This window comes from Rousettus aegyptiacus, unplaced genomic scaffold (assembly GCF_014176215.1).
Source record: "Rousettus aegyptiacus isolate mRouAeg1 unplaced genomic scaffold, mRouAeg1.p scaffold_m13_p_12, whole genome shotgun sequence".
NCBI classification, from domain to species: Eukaryota; Metazoa; Chordata; class Mammalia; order Chiroptera; family Pteropodidae; genus Rousettus; species Rousettus aegyptiacus.
Genome location: NW_023416287.1, coordinates 8,148,189 through 8,169,217, shown reverse-complemented (window position 1 = coordinate 8,169,217; position 21,029 = coordinate 8,148,189). Strand labels below are relative to the sequence as shown.

The window sequence follows — 21,029 nt, the reverse complement described above, 5'->3', positions numbered from 1 at the left end:
CCCCTAATGTCAGGCTATGCCCCAGACTAGTTAAAGAACCTCTGGGGCTGTGATGTAGGCATCAGTATTTTTTTAAACCCGCCCCAATCCCGAGGGATTCCAATACACAGTCACAATTGACATGGCTGCTTGGTGGCAGCAAAACTCTGCTGTCTCCCTTGTATTACCAAACTGAGTTAAGCACGGTCTGGAAATTGCTGGCCAACAGATTCTAGAAAAAACCACCACTTTTCTTTCCCATTTGAGGAAAAATGAAACGCTTGCCTCTCTGCTTAGGAAAAACGTGGACATTTACATATACTAGAAAAGATGTCATGGGAACAAGTGTCTGCAAAATATAAAGAATTAGCATTCTTCAAGAGTGAGCACGTTTGAGGATGTCTGCCTGCCTGCAGGAGAGCAGACAGAGGAGACTATGGACTGAGCATCTAAGAACCAGAGGTAAAAGGTTATGAATATCTGTCTCACTGAACACATTGCAAAGTACACTGGCAAAGGGCTTTCTTTATTTTGTTTGCCTATGGCAGCAGACCTGTTTTGAGAAATGTGGGTAACAGAACATTTTTCTGACTAAGACGGGAGTGGGACCGTAAGTGTGGGAGCCTTGCGCATACATGTGTGCGCGTGTTTGTACAGAAGTAAGAAATCTCCCTCTGGTTAAAAGCTACTAGACAGAATGGCACCTGGAAATTCATATTTAATAATGAGAAATGCCAGACCATCCAACTCCTCACCTCACCTATAGAACTAAATGGCTAGATCGAAAGAACCCAGGGAATGTCAATATTCTTTTGCAGGTCCCTCTACTCCTACTACTCATAAGTTTTGCAGGACTCACGATGTCACATACCAATGGCTTTCAGTGACAAGAAGCAGCTTCTCCAGGTCATTACTTCAGACTTATTTCCAAGCTCATAGTCTTGATTCCCCAAAGAACATTCTTGTTAGACAAGCACTTTAGCTTTCAAAGATAAAGAAGGCTACCGTTACTTAAATGTCACATTCAGCTTTTTAGCCACACTTAATGAAGGCCTTTGAAGGTGGGTATGTGTCATCGCACTAGGTCAGGGCGGGGCAGTTGGGCTGGTGGACCACTTCAGTCCAGGCTACCTTCATCAGTCCACAGCGCTCCTGGTGAGAGTGGCCAGTTCACTGGGGTCAGTCATCCAGCTACCTTAGCAGTTTTAGGCCCAGAATGCCCTCTTCTGATTGTGCGAGGCAAAGAACTGCTTTGAAATAGCTTAAAATGGTCGGTTTTCTCTGAATATACTTCCAGTGACATTATATTTCCTCTTTATTAACTAGCTAAGGATGTGCCAATAACAGAAGCTGATCAAGACGGTAATCTCAGAATTAGGTTACGACACTCAAAATGTGTTTTCTTGTTAAATCTATTCACTCACGCACTCAAAATTCATTTACTGAGAGCCTCCTATGTGCTAGGCAATGTGCAAGGTGCTGGGGATACAGAGATGGCAGAGGCCCCGTGAGGGCACCGCTGGGACTCGGAGGCCAGCAAACTCCAGCCCTACTGCTGCACCAAGCCCCGTCATCCCTGAGTGCTTCGACCCTTCATCCCCAAAATGGGGGACAGGGGGACACATGTTAGTTACCTCACCGAGTTCTTGTGAGAATTCCATGAGATGATACAGTGTCTAGCATGACAAAGCCCCCAACAGCAAAGACTTCCAATTTATAAGGGAAATAGGCACATTAAAAATAAAAATGATTAACTATTCCAACCAGAAGGATGTTGGGAAGAATTATTTTGGCATATGATAATTTGAGAATAAATAAATGCAAGTAGAGTCAAATAAATAATTGGTCCCTGGGTGTGCCTTCCAAGGATGCAAGTCACTTCTGCACTCAGTTTTCAAAGACAACAACGCCTCAGGGAATTCGTGAGACCCTGTGTTGCCAGATCGGCAGCAGTCGTGCAGAGATGGAGTCCTGCTATGAAGCCTTCTTACTTCTGGGAGAGAACAGACGACCTGGCCAAATGCCCAGACAGAAGTCCCAGCATCATCTAACCTTGCAGAGGCATGAACACCCAGACTAAATAAACGTAATGACAGCACAAATGTTCCTTTAACCAGAGTGACAGAGAGCACAAAGAGCTATGGAATGGCAGTCAAAGGACTCCCTAGTTTCACCGCACAGTCCTGAAGCAGGTTTGGGGCAGGGTTTAGGGAAAGTCACATGACCATGGCACTCCGACACCCCCAAGATGATCTGTACTACATGTGAGCAATGGAAGCGACATAATATCCTGGCCATCTGACCGAGCCATATTCGAGTCAAGTGAGAGGAAGTATGTGGGGATCATTTGCAAAACCTAATGCCACGCACAGTGAATTAGGGAACAAAAATGTGCTCAGCCTTCTCTCTTGACTTCCAGATCTACAGGGGTTCCTCTTCAGGGTGTGGCGCACAGCTCAGGCAATTTGTCGGAGATCACAGTTTGGCTAAAAAGCTCTGAGAAGTCCAGTACTTGCTCTTTGCAAACAAGAAGGAAGTACCAAAGCTTATCTGTTTGCTAACTATAGTCCTTTTTTGCTGGTAAGCCAGCCTTGAGGCCATGAGGACATACGGATAAATTAGGATGTGGTCAATTCTTTTAAAAACTGAACTTCCCTTTGAGAGGTAATGCTTTCTCTTGAGAGCCTGAGCATTACAAAAAATCTCTCACTTGCAATGTTTGCAAAGAAACTGCACATTCCACAGTGAGCTGTGGACTACCTTGGACTTACTACAGAAGAAGAGGACTGATTTGGAAGAAAGAATATTGTTTAAAATATACATTTAACAGTAGACTTGAGTGAAATCAGTAAGCCAGAGAAATTAGAAGCCAGAGAGTGCACATTAGCCCGTGGTTAAAGAGATAAAGAACGAATCATGAACGTTTAGCAAAATGAAATCACAGGACCGATTTTTTAAACTATCCCTGGCTAGACTGGACAAGCCTCACAACTGTCCCACCTAACCATCTGGAAATACTTCCTGTGTTCGATTTTTGGAAGAATTAAAAAGGGAGACCAAAAAAAGACAGCTTTCTCTCAAAAGTAAAGAACTTCCTACGTATTTGGTCTTTAATAAAAATAGTAAAAGCTATGATTTAGGAACAAGTTCTTACAATATGATGTTAGGCAAGCCGTCTAACCTCTGTGTTCTTTTTTCCTCTTTATATAGGTCTAGTGCTTTTAAGATAATAAAAACCACAGGTAAATGTTCCAAAGACCGAGGCAGAAATGTTCACTCTTGTGTCCATCACTGCGATGTGCAGCTGACCGGTCTGAAAAGCTTTTTTTTCAAAGCTGAAGGAATCTGACCACCAGACTCAGCCACGGAGCTGGAAAGAAACCACTGGGCGAAAACCGCACCTGACTGAGGAAGTTAAACTAGGTGACCTATTAACCTTTTCTTCCACAAGTTGCTCTTTTAATTTGTAGAAACTGTCCCAGATTACATGATTATTCTGAAATGGAAACTTGTTAGTTTCAACGAAAGCATTCATAAATGACGAGTCCCCCTGGGTGGAAAGGAATTCAAGTAGCATGCAGGAGGAAGAACAGGATCGGGGCAGCTCTGCCTGTGTGGGAACCAGGGCCAGATTCGCTTTGAAAACAAGAGGGACCATCCTTATGCCACCGCATATAACTCGAAAGACAAAACAAAACAAACTCCACAATGTGAAGCCATAAAGTAAGTGTAAGGAAGTCCCATTGAGTTCTGTTTTTCCTCATTGGCTGTCTGAACACGTTTTTTTGAAATTATTTCCAGAAAGAGCTTTTGATGCTTGTTTTGCTGGTGCCCTAAATGTATGCTTAATCTGCCTACTGGGGGCAACCACACTGAAAGGGAGGGGTCTGGAAAGGTAATCGTCCCTCCTCCTCCTCCTGGGAGAGCACTGGGAGCAAAAAGTCACCCTTAATATAGTGTGAGCGAAACAAGCAAGGAAGGGTTCATTTTGCAAGGGCTTCTTTTTCAGCAATAAGGTCAAATTCAGCCAAACCTTCCCCTCTTTCACAATGTACTTTGTTCCATCAAAAACAATTATTTGAACCAATGTTCCCTCTCCTGGGAGGAGACGTTCTAAACAGAACACGTCTTCACTAAAAGTGTACCTGAGTCATTTACGCTGCTGTTCCTCTTGGCATACGCGCTCCGAACCACCTGCTCGTAAACCTGAGCGCCTATTGTTCTCATGTTGTCCCGGATCAGAATGCCTTGGGCTTGCATCATGAAGAGGTAGGTGTTCACTGCAGAAAACAGAAGGGAGGGGAAAAAAAGAAGTGAATTCGAAAGCAGCCATTAAAACACAACGAAAATCCTCGCATCACCTTAGGTTTCCTTCTTTCTTTTTAAATCTCCTTCAGCTCTAAAACCCAAGCAACGGTGTGACTCTCATTTCCATACTGGGCTCAGTGTTTTCAGGACACCAGCATTCCTCGGGTAGCAAGCAGGACTTAGGGGCATTTCTGTTAATATTCAGGAGTTTTAGAGAAACCATATTTTTAAGAAATTATATTCTACTAGGTCTTCAAATACCTAATCTGTACTCCAGCACTGCAGTCGGAAAGACCTTTATAAATCAATTACGATGTTTTAAAGAAGATCTCTGCTCTCTTTAATTTGCCCACTCAACACGCAAGGGCTATCCGCAGAGAATGGAAACAAACCACTGGCTGGGTCTTCCTACGGGAAACACTTCGTCTGGAGCTGGTCTTGGCGATCTTTTAAAAGTGGTGGACTAAGAGTCTAGCTACTTTTCTTTTGGGTATTTAGAGAGAAAAAGAAGATCATGAAAGAATATCAGCAATACTCACTACCCACCCACCTCAGCCCCAAAGTCCAAAGCCATGGGGAAAAAACAGGGGCTTGAGGCAAGTACCAAAACACAGTTCCCTTTGCAATACATACAAATATCGAATCATATCGTTCGACAACGAAAACTGATGTTACACGTCAGTTACAGAGTAATAAGAACAGAACAAAATAGAAAACGTATTCTTAACAAATGATTATTCAGATTAGCCTCCCAATCATCGTCATTTTGGAGAGTGATCTCCGCCAGGTTTTCTTCGAGTCTCTCTATGACACGAAACTGGGAGCTCACAGACACAAATAAATGTAATTCCTGTATCGAACTTGCAATCTCAAATACCATGCCATCTACTTTCCAAACATTGTAAGGTTTAAAAACAGCGTTTCAACCGGCCATTCTAATTTATTCACGTTTCCCTCGCCACAGTGAAAGGGGGGCATCTTCCAGGGCTGGTAAGACATTTACAAATCTGACTCTGGTGTGTGTCTGCGATCCTCCAGACTCTTGGCTGACCTGCAGCCAGGCCCCAGGCAGGCCCTGAATGCGAGCTTCTCCTCCAGACTCAATATACATGGCCTCCTGCTGCCCTGGCTTGAGACAAGACAGATTTTGTTGACTCTATTTCATTATTGTTATCACGGTGTCCAGCACATAATGCGCAGTAAATAAGAACTAACTAGATGAAGCTTAGAAGTCAATTTACTTTACTTCGGACCATTGTGTTTGGTGCTTGTAGTGGTGATGGGGATGGGGATGGACATAAACCAACGGGCACAACTCTGAACATCGAAAATCCCCAGCGGCCCACGTTAAACAGGGACGGAAAATCTTTCAAAAGTTTTAAAATCACCTCTAAGGTATATCCCCAAGCCATAAAATAATAAAAGAAGTCCGTGTTCAGAATGCTTTCAGAGATGAGGCAGCAGTTTCAAATCAGGCCGGGCACTGACTACAAGACCAACGCACGCTTAATTCTGCATCCTCAGAGAACAGGTCAGATAAATGCCCGTCCTCTGTAGCTGGGGAAAGTTATGAGGAAAAAAAGATAGCTTTAAATCCTTCAAAAAAGTGTAATTCTGTGAAGCCTCTGAGAACAAAAGTTATATCTCATATCTATATACAGCAGATAGCACAATGCCCAGTCGGTAGGCAGTGCATAAATAATTACCTGTTAAACATAAGATTTAAACATTATCTAATATGAACCTTCTAAAGTGGTTCTGTGGCATTTTTTATATCATTTGGGCTACATAATTTGTATGTTATATATGTTATATATAACTGTCTTCAAGTCTTCCTTCCATCCCTAACACACCACTAAACCAGTTGTCTTCAATATTACAAAACCAAGTCTTTATTGAACATTGTGTGTAAAGCTGTTCCCCACAAATTTAAAGATCATCTCTGTGCCTTTTACCTTCCACACTGCAAAGGACACTACTGTTAAGCTCCTCTTTTAAATTCTCTCCCTTTCTTAGTTCTGAATCCCAACTGCAGGATTCCTCTAGGTCGGCTCTCAAATTTTACCTTGCCTATCTATGTCCTGGAGAGCTTTTAAAGCCTGCTGCTTCCCAGGCCCCACTCTCAGAGATGACGCTGTCTACCTAAGAGAGGGGGGAGAATGTGCACCTGTAACAAGTTTACCGATGATACCAGGGCGGCTGGCGTGAGGACCACATTTCCGGAACCACTGCTTTAGGCAACTACAGCTATATAACGAATAAGACAGTAAGTAACATTTACTGAGCACCTGATCACATAATTCTTCATCTCAATCCTCACGATTATCTTCGGAGGCAAGTTATATCATTCAATTTATAATCAACTTCCAGGCTTCAGTTTCTCCTCGCAGCTTCACCAAAGTCAACAGAGGAGGAATCGGAACCAGGTGCACGATGCTCTAACCACTAAGCTTTACGATCTCGCTCATCCCTAGCCACAATCTCCCCCTCAAAGATTTCAAGGACCCCCAATAGCTTAAACGATGACTCTTAAGGAGACAGCTCTCAAATCTTTACCTCTTAATTACAGTTTCATCTGCAGTGCGCTTGCTCACAAGTCTTCTATGTCTCTTGCCTTTATCTCCGGGCCTCTGCTGACCCTCCCGTGAGTCTGTTCTTTCTGCCACGCAAACCTTATTAATCCTTTAAGCCCAATCTCCACGCCTCCCCAGCCGACCCTCCTCACATCTCTGCACATCTCTGCGGCACTGTTACCGATGATCAAGGATGAGCCTTTTGTTTAGATTTTGTCTTAGTTTGTTAACAACTGTCCCGTGTGTCATTCAACTAACAAATTGACACAAACCACATTATTATTAATGCCTTTTCTAATTATGCATAGGAATTATTTGCACAATACTGAAAAAATAAAAGGCTGAGGAAATAAATTTTGCCCAAAAAAGAAAATAATCACAAATTTATAGACTGGGAATTAAATGAGATTTTAAAGGACACGTTTCAAAACCATCTAATACTCTGGCACCACCCAAAAACTATGCCTTCCAAGACTATAGAACCGGATGTAAAATGCAGCTATCTTCAAAGATTCTACTTCAGGTGGGGTCCAAAAGCGTTTCCAAGTCACTTTTACCCACTGGTTCTCATTCTGCCTTTTGACAGAACAGTCAATCCCTTTCTTACACTTCAGATATTCAAACACAGGCAATTTCGGTCTCCCTCGCACACACCCTCACCCCGACCCTAAGTGACTGTCCCCCACACCGCAAGCTAGACAGCCCCACTTCCTCTGTATGCCTGTACAGAGCGTAAAGAATGAGAGCTTTTTTTGGAATTTACAAAATGGACTCCACTGGGAGCCATGACAGTACGGTCAACTGGTAAACAATCAAGTCACTTGAAGGGAGCGCCCTAAGGGTGTGACTGGACCACCCAAAACCACGGAAATGTCACAGCCAAATGTCACGGCTCCCATGACTGATAACTGAAGAACTCTGCCCACTGAGGGCTACATAAGCTGAGCACTTCAGTCAGACACAGGACGCTCAAGTCTGACCAGAACACATCACACCGGTGCTGCTAGAGCCAAAGACCCCGACCCTCTTCTGCGTGTCACAGCCCCTGGCTTAGGACTGACAAGGGAACCGGAGGAGGGCAGCTCCGGTGCCAGAGCTCGCTTCAGGAACGCAGAGGACTGTCGCGCTTTCGCTCTGTGGGTGAGCCTCGGCACCCTCCCCTCTCCGTGGGTTAACCTGCATGCATGCGCGGACACCCGACTGGTTAATCTGAGAAGGTCCCACTCAACGAACCTGGCCTTGTGGCAAGACACAACTGCATCCGAGGATGTTACTTTGGCAGCATCCTTGCTCGACAGTGTCCCAGCCATGGTACGTCCACAAAGTCCCTCCCTGTCCCGGCTGCTCACCTCTGGATACTGGCTCTGTAGTCTACATGTGACAAAGGGTGGTACCCGTGCCGAGTGGTCCGGGGACAGTCTGGGCCCAGAAACATGCTGAACTACCAGCAGTCCTGTTCCATCGGTCGCCAAGGCGCTGACGAGCCCCCTCTTGGAGAGCCACAATTCACAATAACTCAAGGCTAAAGGAATTTTCCAACAGAGATGCTCAATTATCTAACCCCTCAGCCCTCCCCTTGCCCCAACGTAATAACTACAAACATCAAGTGATTCTCTGTAGAAATCACTTTGGGAAATTCTGTTTGGGATATTTCTGTGAGAATTTGAAACTTCCATTACATGGGAGGTAATTAACGATAATTAATTAAGCGATAATGAATGCCGTTGAACAACAGTCACATCGTATTATTGATTCATATTAAGCTTGTTGGAGGCAAAATACTCAATCTTTTTTAGATACATTCCTGCTAAGCTGCCCTTCTGTTTTGTGCTCATGCAGCTGGTTATTATAGATCCAGCTGTAAGACCTTACAAGTGTCCCTATGAAAAGTCTCATTACCAAATTTAGCCCATGCCTCTGGCCTAAACTAGGAAGTGTGCATGCACACACACGCTGCTTTCAATCTAAATTATCCCATTGAAAATCCATGCCTTTGTGAAAGAGATATCATCTTGATTTTTTATTTTAGGTAAGTCCTCCAGAAGTCATTCACCCAAGGCCATAGAGATAGTGAAGTCAAAAACAGAAGTGAGGTTCCACAACATTTTGATGAGCTTTACTTTGAAAAATGGTACTTTCCAATAATATGTGGTCCTAATCAACAGTGGCTGAATCACAGTGGAAACCCTCCCTTGTGTCAAGAAGCATCTATTGAAAGCCTACTTCTCTGAGTGCTTTTTACACACTGGGGGCCAAGGGTGAGGAAGACAACACAGAATAAGGCGCAGACACGATTAAACAAGAAATTATAATGCAGTATGATATATGCTAAAATAACATTTGCTATAAAATCGGGCTTATCAATAACTTTTTTATACTTTGATGAGAAATTAATTTCCAGCCAGATGCCAACATAAGCAGCCTTGGGCCATGGCTATAACTGGAGAGTTTCCGGGAGCAAAGCACTGGGCGCCCTACAGGAAGAAAGACACATTTCCTCTCTCCACTAGAATTCCAGTCAGCCACCATATGCTTATGAATAAGGTAACGTGACTTTCACACACTAATAAATGACTCTGACTCATAAAAATTCCTCACAAGACTATAAAATCTGACATTCCAGATTAGGAGCAAAATAATCTGACAAAATGAACCTAGGAGGTAAACACAGAATCACAAGACTCTATATACTTGAGTTAGTGATTTGATTTTTTTACATCTGGCTCCATAAGCTAAAAGAGAAGTAGCAAAAGAAAGCCATTCCTTCCTGACCACTCATTAAAATCTGTGTCTTAACCCAATGCCCTAACACCCCAACACACACACACACACACACACACACACACACACACACACACACACCAATCTGTCTTCCCTACTTTATTTTTCTATTTAACGTACTACACCCTTTCTTATTTGTCTTGTCTACTGTTAGCTCTCTCACTAGAACATGAGCTCCATGAGTGTAAGAAGCTTTGCCCCTCCCTGGTGGCCAGAACAGTGAGTCTGGAGTACAGGATGCATAATAAATATTTGACTAAATGAATATCTAAGCCAGGACAACAAAACAATTGAGTCTTCTGAATTCAGCTGTGCCTAAGAAGGAGATGGGATCTCAAGCTTTCCCCTTCTATTAGCTTCCTAGTCCTTTCTGGGAGGAGCCCAAAATGTTGTGAGTTAACCAGCTTCACTGCACGAACTTGTTCCTAAGAGTTCAGTAAGTCCTTTTCACCAGTTGAGCGGAGCTGCCAAATAGATCACTTTCCTCCCCAAAAATGTTCTCTGGTACTCTCACTCCTCATAAAGTTGTTTGGTTTTTTTAATGCTCCTTAAAATAATGCATAAGTTCATTCAAAATCTTGTGCAATGTTATTGGTAAAATGAGGACTCATTCAAGATAGCCCAAACTAAAAAGAACGCAGAAATCCATCCGCAGTAGGGCAGATTAAAAATCTGTAGCCTGTCTGAATCTTGGCACACTATACAGTGGCCAGAATAAACAAACAACAACTACAGGCAACCACAGGGACAAATCTCTCATACATCACGTGAAACAAAGATGCCAAGGAGCACGCAGGTATAATTCCACACGTGTAAACTCCAAGAACAGGCACGACTAATCTGCAGCAAAGGAAGTCAGGAAAATAGGTGTCCTTGGGGGAGAGGGGACGGTTGGTAGGGGGCTTCTGGCAATCTTTTATTTCTTGATCTGGGTACTAGTTACATAGGTATATTCATTTTGTAAAAATTCAGCAAGGCATTCACTTATTTGTACACATTTTACAATGCTATCCTTCAATGAAATTTGCCTTAAAAAGGCAAAGAGCAATAATGCGCATGTGTGTGTGTGTGTTGTATATTATTACTGTTTTAAGAAATAAGGTGAAATTTTTTACGCACACATATTTTTATAAAAAGAAACACAGGAAAGACAAACCAGGCAAAACATTCATTATAAAACCTATTCTGTGCCAGAGACTGCCCTCTACTCTACGGATAAAAAGGTAATTAGGGTACAGTCCTTGCCATTATCTTTATGCAGGAGCCAGACAAGAGAACCCACACCTCGTCGTCTTTGTAAGGAAGCACTGGAGAGTGGGCACTCAACCCACAGTGTGGGCGCGGGGTCAGGAAAACACTCAAGAAGAGGCGACTCTAGGATACGGCCTTGAAAGAAAGGCTCTGAAATCGGAAGGGAGGGGAAGAGCAGAAATGAAGCCAAGGGCGTGAACGAAGAGGACACACTCGCGGAACGAAAAGCAGCCCGGCACGGCTGGGATGAAGGGTAGGTACGGCGAAAATGACGGGGGGCCAGGAACACAGGGCAGCAAGATCACAAGGGCTTTTATGTGCTATTCTGAGGGGCCTGACCTTGAAGAAATGGGCCAGGGTCAGCTTTCAGGCGGGCCGACTAGGAGGCATCAATCAAAACAAGAAAATCCACCCGTGTTCGAATTCTAGATAAAGGACTGGGCATTTTAGTATCCAGACCTAAGTTGCTTAAAGCAGGGGTCCCCAACCCCCAGGCGGTGGACCCCATGGCCTGTTAGGAACCGGGCTGCACAGCAGGAGGTGAGTGGCCGGCGAGTGAGTGAAGCCTCATCTGTATTTGCAATCGCTCCCTAGCACCAGCATCACCGCCTCGGCTCCATCCCAGATCATCAGACACTAGATTCTCATATGAGCACCGGTCCCCGGTGCCCAAAGGGTCGGGGACTGCTGCCTTAAAGGGAGGAACTTCTTTGGATGAACCGAATAGATTCTGTATGTAGAATCCCATTTGGTCACTAAAAGCTGGGTGTCCAAATTTTACCAGAGGCTATATTTTCACTCTACGTGAAGCAGCAGAAGGAATATCCTGTTTGCCAAATCTTGGAGCAAGCAGATGGAACAGAGTGAAGCTGTCAAGATACAAAGCCGGGTACCACGAACACTAACCACAGCCAGGGAGAGATGGGGTCGAGGGCAGGCGTTTGACAGTCAGCAATGAGCTGCTTAGTGTTCAGAGTGGGTGTTCTCTCCCTGGATTTACTCACATCACGCAGCTTTGTTCTGAAAATCCCTTACAATGTGTGATTTATAACAGGGTCAAGTACATTCCAGGAAAACACTGGATCAAATGGACAAGGGGTTATACCCCATTCATAGGTCCATGCTTTCAAAATAAAATAAAGGACAGGGGGAAGGGAGGGAATATAAAGGGAACAGAAGCAGAAAAGGGATAAATAGAAAACAGGAAGGTCCTCATTCTCTCTCCTTTCCCCATATATAAGATAGATATATATGATACAAAAAAATTAGGGGAAACAAAGAACAGAAATGTCATAGGAAGGTTGAAGTTTGATTTTGCCATGCTAGAATATCTGCAAACCCTGCACTACCTTTTTTGGCCAATATTTTCTGAGAAAAACCAGAACCTGAACAATAAGTGATCTCTGTCCCCCATATCAGAGGTTATTAGTTAGTGTTCACTTCTTGGCACAACAGGTTTCCGTATAACCAATGAATCCACTTTTTCTGCTTATAAAGAGGTAGAGTCCTATGAAGGGAAATACATATATTGAGTTGCTACATACCAGTGCCTCTGTGTATGTATTAATTTCATTTCATCCTCACAATAAAAAGAGAGGTAGGTGGCTACCCTTGTCTTACAGATGACAAGACCTAGGTTTAGATTAAGTAGCTTGACTATGTGGAGCCAAGATCTCACAACATGTCTTTGTCTCCAGAGTCCAAGCTTTTAACAAATACGCTCCACGGTCTCCCAGGTCCCCCAATGCCGAGGAATCCCCTGAATCCACAGCTGTCATTCCCGCACGTCGCTTACTAGCTCCTTTTATCTGTCAACATCTTACACATGATTGGCTTCCGGTATTCCACTGCGGCAACAGTGCCAATGCTCGTGATAGAGTATGGTGCGTTTCTAAAATTTTATTGAGTTTTATGTAAATTTTGCAAGTTTGCAGCTCTAATGTGAAACCCGGAATTTTTACATTTCAGATCCACTTAAAATGATATCCAACCATACTCATACTATACGCTGAGAGATATTAAGATGCAAGATTCTGAGTGCGCAGCGACACATTTAAAAAAGAAAATAAAGCTGTTGCTGTTTTTTTTAAGATGCAAGGGATCTTTTGACAATAAATTTACACCTTTTGGCACATCTATTTTAATGTTCTGGAGAAACTGTGTGACAATTTTCACACAAAAAGTTTTTAAAGAAAACTGTGCATCAGGGGTGAGGGAAGAGAGACATTAATTAAGAGAGTAAGAAATCCTAACGATTATTTTGGGGGTAAAAATGTTCATTTGATGAATCTTTTGCTTTCCTTGTCCTTCCCATTTGAGGCAGAAAATCACCAAATTGATTATAGATTATATTTTGAACCTCTCTAGTTTTTATTCCCGGCTATTAAAAAAAAAAACAAACCCATGTGGTAAAAATTAACAGCTATGACATACCTTATAAACATTTCCACTGACCTGTTAGTGTATTATCTGTTAAATTATTAAACTGTACACTAGATTAGACATGAAAATGCTGTCTAAACAGATTTTAACTAGCTGAGTAGCCCTACGGTAATCACTTAACTGATTCAGCTTTGTTTCTCCCAAAAGTCTAAATGACATCATCAATTACCAACCTGTAGGAGCACACATCCACCAGAGGGACTCAGCAAACAAGGACGTCGGAACCTAGTATGGTACAATCTGAATGGAACCCTGGGTCAGCAACACTATAAATTACCTCTCTGGCCCTGTTTGCATTGAATGCCTGCATCTACCCTGGCCAGCCCTGGGGGTAAAGTCTCAGAGTGAGTACAGATGTCACTGACGGGCATGTGCTAGAGACACAGGCCGGCAGAGCAACACTGCTCTCCCGAGCTGACTCTAGACAAAGGCTCTGCCCACCTTTTGGGCCTGATCTCTCCCCGTTCCTGTCCCACTGACCGGGCAGGACCATGCCTCCTGCCACTGCTGATACACCTCCTCTGGTGATATCTGCTCATGCTAAGCTTTAATGGCTCTTTTCATAGCTTTCCCTGAAAGCACCCCACCCCTAAGAGCCAAGATTAGAACTGCCTTGGCTCTCTGCCAATTCCTAACCAAGACCCCTAGCAGTCTGAGCATGTCTCCGCTGTCAGTCAGGCTGTAAGTTCCTGAAGCGTACAGACTGCCTTATCCTTTTCTTCACCTACAGGGTCTCATAAACAGTACACACTTAGCTGCTAATTAAGTTAACAAACCACAACTTAGCATGCAGCATGCTGTGGCCGCTTGGTGGAGGTGCCTTGTCTTCTCGAGCTGGAAGGAGGCTGGTTTTTCTGCAACCACACAAAATTAGAAGATTCTATAAGCCAGGAAAGGGCGGAGTGAAACTGATGCTTGACTAACTTTGCTGGCGTAAGTGTAAATTGGTGTAATCCTTTGAGAAAACTATTTGCAAATTCAACAAGGAGCCTTTAAAATGCCTATACCCACTGATCTAGCTGTTTCAAATAAATTATCTCAAATATGAGGTCATTCGGTGTGCAGTTTTTTATTAAATTATTTCTAAAAGCAGAAAACTTGGAAAGCAACTCAAAAGCAAAACAAAGTAACAGGTAAGTTAACTGTGATAACATACACTTGATAGAATCTTGTATAACATTAAATGTAAAAGCTATGAAACCTTATAAATAGAACAAATGTAGAAAGCCTAGGAAAGACTGTCACTCTTAATCCCTTATAAAAACCTTCCTTCCAAGGAAAAGAGGTGGAGGAGACATTCCTGGACTGCGGAGGCCAATAACATTGATTCGAGTCCTGTCCCTGGCTGGCTCTGTGGTCCTGTCCAGACCTCGGCTGCCCCGTCTGGAAGATGGCATTAAGCTGGATGTGGTTTTCTCAGTCTTTTCAACCACGCCCCAATCCCCATCACGGGAGGCTGGAAATAAAAACCTTAGCTTATATTTACACTGACTGTTTTCAAAATATAAAATGGTGTAATATTGAATGTGCTTTCACAAATTACACGAACCCCCATAAATTGAAACTTCTCCTTTCTCTTTGGACCTCGACAATCACTACATTGCAAACTCTCTACTCAAAATCCCACAATTAGAGGTAATGTTCAACATAGGGAATGGAGTCAATCGTATCATAACAACTATGTATGGTGACAGATGGTTACCAGGCTTGTGCGCACCACTTTGTAAGGTATAAAAGTGTTGAATCACTATGCTGCACATCTTAAATGACGATAATCTTGTATAATTAAACTACACTATACTTTGTTTTTTCCTCTCTTCATTTTGGAAAAACTGGCTTACACACCCCTCAGATTTACATTTGTCTGTCTTCCTGCCTCTACTTTTCCATAGGGGATTAGGGTGGGACCTACATTGTTGGCCTTCCTTTCCAGAAGAATGGAGTATTAGCCATCTTCATGATAATGTTGGGGAGTGGTGCCTGAATTACATGCAAAAAAACCCACATTCCCGGAGCCACAACCTCCTCTACACTCACTGGTCAGGAAATTATACTGGCGCTCCCTAGAGTGGACATGAGTCATAAAGGGGCCTCTAATTCTTTATATTTCCTTTCTTCCTCTTTTACCATGCTGAAAAATTGTATTTTAGTGATTTAAAAGAATTTAATTCTACGACAATGAGTTGAATTTCTTCAACTCTGAAATGTTCTCGACCTAGGTTTCTTCTACCCGTTTTCAAATATGTAGCATAAGATTTTAGGATGGAGCTACAAGTTGCTTGTCTAAATGATTCAAAACTGAAAATAATGAATGTTGATGAGGATGTGGGGAACCTGTGAAAGGGAACAGAAATTGGTGTAAGCCATAGAGGGGAACCTGGCAATAGACATACCCTTGAACCCAACAGTTCCCACTTTCAGATATTCGTCCTAAAGAAATTCATCCTGGACAAATAAGAAGTATGTTCAAGGATGTTTATCGCAGCATTATTAGTAGAAGCAAAACCACAAAGCTACCTATATGCGCAACAAAAGAGACTGGGGGGTGGGAATTATGTCGAAGTCATAAACTGAGCAACCATCATTTCATTTTAAAAATCATATTGTGTAACAATGTACATAGGACATCGCATCTGCATTAGAGAAAGACACAGAAAACATACGCATAAAACAATTTTAGAAGTTGTGCATCCAGCTGTTCACAGCATCATCTCCGCTTAGGAGGATTACGGGTGGCCTGCACTTTCTTTCCTTCGTTACCATCCAGAATTTCCATGACTGTTAGAAAAGCGCTCGCTCGTATGATAAAGAGGTTCTCTCTTCCAACAGTGAAAATTCTTGCAGTTAACAAAATCTGTATGAACTGACCCCCAAATTTCAAAGTTTCTGGAGTTACGGAGAATGCCTTTTTCACACGGCACCTATTTAATAACCTACGAGCGCACTCCAGGAATGATGCCTGAGAATATGGCCTTTCTCTTTCAATTTTTTTTTTAAACACTGATCATACATTTTTTACATTGAGGGGAGCACAAATGAAGTTTCCCCCCTTCTTTACTGCTCCAGACTATTAAAGAGAAAACGCAGGCACCGCTCGTGCTAAAAGCCCTTGAACACCAAACCTAGATTTAACACGTGATGCTGTTAACTGCAGTTCCGACAGCCCCCAGAAACAAATTCTTAATCAACCAGTCTGGAATTTCCTGGTCACCGCCAATGAGGTAATCTGTCACCTGGGCCCTCTGCATCCCCACAGAAAAAGGTGATCTGCATAACACTCCTTCCAGTTCTCTCACCGGAGAAAGATGTCTTTGCTTTTCCTCTGGTGGTAGCTCCCTCGCCCCAACCTTCTCCCTATAAACACCTTCCATTTGTCCAGCCCTTCGGAGAACCCTTCTGGTCAATGCTGCCCCGTTCATGAACTGCTTAAGGAAGCCGGTTAGATCTTCAGATTTATTCGGTTAAATTTTGTTTTTTAATAACACAAAAAAATTTCCCCAACACCTAACCCTTATTACACCTTCACCTACCCCGAAATGGTTCATAATTATCTTAAAACTTCCGGTGCTTCTCGTTATAACTTCACCAAGCAAGTTTCCTCTCTCTCGCCTACAACCTCAAAGCATTCTTCCAGATAGTTCTTTGGTCTCCCTCCTGATCCTCTTTCGGAAAGGAGGATTATTCTCCCCATCCTATGGGGATAATGTATTATAATCATATTATCATTAGCCTGGAAGATTATAACAGACTAACAGGGTTATCTACTCCTTGGGAATTTAAGTGTTTGCAAAAAGCATCATTCCAACTGATATTAACACCTAAACTGTCAAACACACGAAATCAGAGCCATGATTTCCACAGAAAAGCAAAAATTACCAGAGAAAGCACTTGAAATTTTCTTGATTCTAAGGCATACACACTTAGCAAAACAAGGTCTCTCCTGTGGGTATAAAATCGTTCCTCCAGACCGCATGGCTTGGCTTTTGCAAACATCAGATTATAATCCGAGAAAGGGATCCTCTGAGCTATGCAGAACAATTGGCTCATTTTCTGTCATCTAGACATCGCTGTCTTTTCCTTCATCCAGAATGATCAGATGTTAATTTTTTTCTTCAGCTAAATGATGCTCACCCTATAGAGCAATCCAAGACTCACCAAGTCCACAGACACTGCGGGGTCACTCTACTCTACGAGGGAATGCTGGGAAGCATAACGTGCAGTCGAAACTTGTAAGACTACTCTGGCACATGAAAAACAAATTCGTTCTGTAGATTACTTGATTGCAAAAGGGAAAATGCGCATTTACTATGATCGGACAGGCCATTTGACCAAGGGATCAAACTGAGCATCACTCACATTCAAATGAGCCATCGTTACTTCAGAGTATTCTTGCCAAAAACTTTTAACCTGAACCTAACCAAACTTTTAGACTTATCTTCCTGTTTATAAAAACACGGGGGACTAAGAAACACATCAAACTGACACCAGGCAATTCCAGAATATAGGACAGTCAATAAAACAACTAGCCTGGACTCTTCAAAAAGTTGCTATAATGGGGAGCAAGAGGGGTGGGAAGGTGGCTATGAACTAAAAGACCAAAGAGACATAATCAAATATAATATACGATTTGGGGGGAAGGAGGCTATAAATAACATTTTGAGCACCACCAGGGAAATTTGGATATGGACTGGGTATTATAAGGTATTAGTAAAGTACCGTTAAATTTTTTAGTTGTTATAGTATTGTGTTTATACAGAAGAATATCCTCATTTTTTCAAAGAGATGCATGCTGATATATTTAGAGGTTAAATATCTTGATATCTATCTACAATTTAACTTGACGTGGCTACGGGAGGGGAGGAGGGTAGAAACCCAGAGTTAAAATAAAGCAAAATAGTAATAACTGTTGACTCTAAATGGAGGGTAATGTGTTGTGTTCACTGTGTTTTTCTTTTGCCTTGTTTGTATGTTCGAATTTTCTAATAATAAAAAGTTGAGGGAGAAGTTTGATTTTATACGTCTCAGTTGCCAACTAAATCTACAAAGTATACTAAATCTATACTAATACTAAGAATCCTGTAAATGGGTCAAAAATTATAATACGAGGAGCAAATAATACCTTGGAAATGTTAACAGCTGAAGTTAAAGTATTCAGCAGCTATTCTATGCCCCGCCCAGTTCTTTGTTTTTAAAACCAAGAATTGCATTACTCTTCAGCTATAATTTCATAGGAGAGCTGAAGTTATAAATACATCTTCCTATCGGTCTCACACTTAATCTTTCAATGGCCTTCTATTGCCTTCAAGGTCAAGTTCAAATTCCTCACGCTTAGCATGACTTTTTTAGAAGAGTCCATAAAACCTGACCCCAGTCTCAAATCTTGCCACTCCCCAGTTCCAGCAATAATGGACATCCAGAAATTCTCTGGAAGCAGCCAAGATCTCAGACAATGCTGCTCCTGTTGTCTGTAATTTAAAGACGTAAAACCCAAGATGAAGACAGGGAAAAAGTCCCAGGGAAAATCAACTATCATAACAAAGCATGAGCTCAGGATGAAAAGGGAAGGGAGGCGACCAGATTCCAGCAAAGCCCAAACTCCGCTGTGCTTCCTGTTCCTCTCACATGCGGCATTCAATATGGCAGGCTTGTTATGGACCTTCAATTACATTTGTAGGTTCATCAAAAGAAAAATGACTTATTCTTGAGATCGGCCTTATTCTCAGACTAAAATCAACCCCTAGGCCTATACACTCCACAATCAAAAAAAAAAAAACTGCGGGGATTAAAAGTCAAAACTCAGTATACCCAGAGACATTCAGATACTGACCCTCTCTGCTGGCAAACACACAGCACTAAAATGCCATAAAAATTAAATTATGGTGCTTTGTAATAGATTTAGCACTTTGTTTTTAAATATTAACAAGACTGCCAGAGGGAATAAGTTTATCAAGGGATAAGAATCCTAACAGCACTCCTAGTTCACTCGGAGGCCAATTAACATTTCCCACCACACACAACAACTAGACTCTCTAGGGTTCAAGGTTGCTTATGATCCTGCGGGTTTGTCAGCAGAGGCCTCTCCCCAATAACCTATTACAGTCAATGCACTAGGAGTTCCGTGTACAGGGAGGCGGAGGCTGAACCATTGTAACCACCTGAGCAAATTTAATAAGCCCAGTATTTTGTTTTGTTTCTTTTGCTGTCTGAAGATCGCACACCTAAGGTGGCCATTTGTTTTAAGTGTCTCTTCTCACCTTGGTTTTCCATTCTCACAGTTATTTTTAAAATCAGCAAATCCCTAACATTCATAAACTGTCGGTCGCCATCTGTGCTTTTCACAATTAGATCACTCTTAAAAGGGAGCAAAATGTTGAGCTCTAGACTTTACTTCAACAATCTGGCAAATCATTAAAGAGGTGAGTGAGTGACTTCATCTATAGAACACAGTCACTGTACTATGAGGCCGGCCTAAAACAAAACTAATTCTTGAACAACTGTAGGCCCTGAGCTTTCAGGTTAGTTTTATTACTTCCTCTCCCCACAACCCAATCCCACCCCCAAACAAAGCTCATAAAATGACTCAGTCCGCTCACGAGGTAACCGATAAATGTTTAAGGAATTAAATATTATCAGGTAAAACATGAATTTTAAAAAATATTGTTCTAAGAAAGCTATAAACTACATAAGGATAAAAAGAAAATATGCCTAGAAGAAAAAAATGATCAGGTAGCCCCAACTATAACTTTCCACCCAAATGACTCCCCTAAATGAACCCACAGATTTTTCTTGAAGTATCTTGTGCTAATTTGTGGTTCGAGCACACCACACTCAAGAAAGTGATGCTCACAGCAGGACACTAATACTGAGTAATTTTATGAGATTATGTCTGGATTTGTGCTAAATAATTTATGCTGGGAGAGGTAAGAATAAAAGCAGAGATGAAGTTAAGCTATTGATTCATGACTGTACTAACCTTGTCCAAAAAATAAAATTAAAATTAAATTAAAAAAAGGAGGAATGAGTAAGTATCTTCAAGATTCAGCGCAAAAGTACCTGCCAACTGATCTCTTCCTTCCTTAAAAAGTCCTTTTGCTCTTATGGGGAACACTTTTTGTACTTGGCAGTTGTGTAGCGTCGGTGAGATCTGTGAAGGCCTCATGGTACCCGGGCTAGAGGAGGCACATACAAAACTACTAAGAAGCCAACTGAAGGGAGGAGACGGCACACCCAGATGGAGGACAGTGAATCGCCTGTCTTGGCTCACCTTGGGGATAGGAGAGGGGGAAAAACTACGCGGCAATAATTTTCACTGTTTAAAAGCACGGGTTAGGTAGCATTCGCACTCTGTGCTTAAGGTGACTAGTACTTGCTGCTTTCTAGTGAGTAACGAAGGGGAGTCATCTCGAGAAGCAGAGCATTACTTCCACCCAGAGAAAGGCATAATCATTCCAAAATCACGGGACCGGGGCATTCCAATGTCACCCTATGAGATGTATGTGCCTATTTTTTTTTTTTAAAGGCGTTAGAGTTTTGCTGACTTCTTTCTTCTCTGGGGTATTTCTGTGGCCTTTTCAGAAAAACCTTAGAGTATTACCCAGAGAGCACTGCAACTTCCCAATGTCATCTGGGTAGCACATGTTAGAAAGGTAATCAACCACAGGACAACAAAGGTTAAGATAGCCATAATGACACCAC

At 42.3% G+C, this 21,029-nt stretch overlaps 1 protein-coding gene across 3 annotated transcripts in view; it reads right to left on the bottom strand.

The window, feature by feature from the left end:
• B4GALT5 (beta-1,4-galactosyltransferase 5) overlaps positions 1-21,029 on the bottom strand; it is a 67,604-nt gene that overhangs the window by 14,642 nt on the left and 31,933 nt on the right. For all 3 annotated transcript variants that reach the window (XM_016143729.2, XM_016143730.2, XM_016143731.2), the window contains exon 2: positions 4,125-4,259. In XM_016143729.2, coding sequence (XP_015999215.1) covers positions 4,125-4,259 — 135 coding nt within the window. The remainder of the gene's footprint in view (positions 1-4,124; positions 4,260-21,029) is intronic.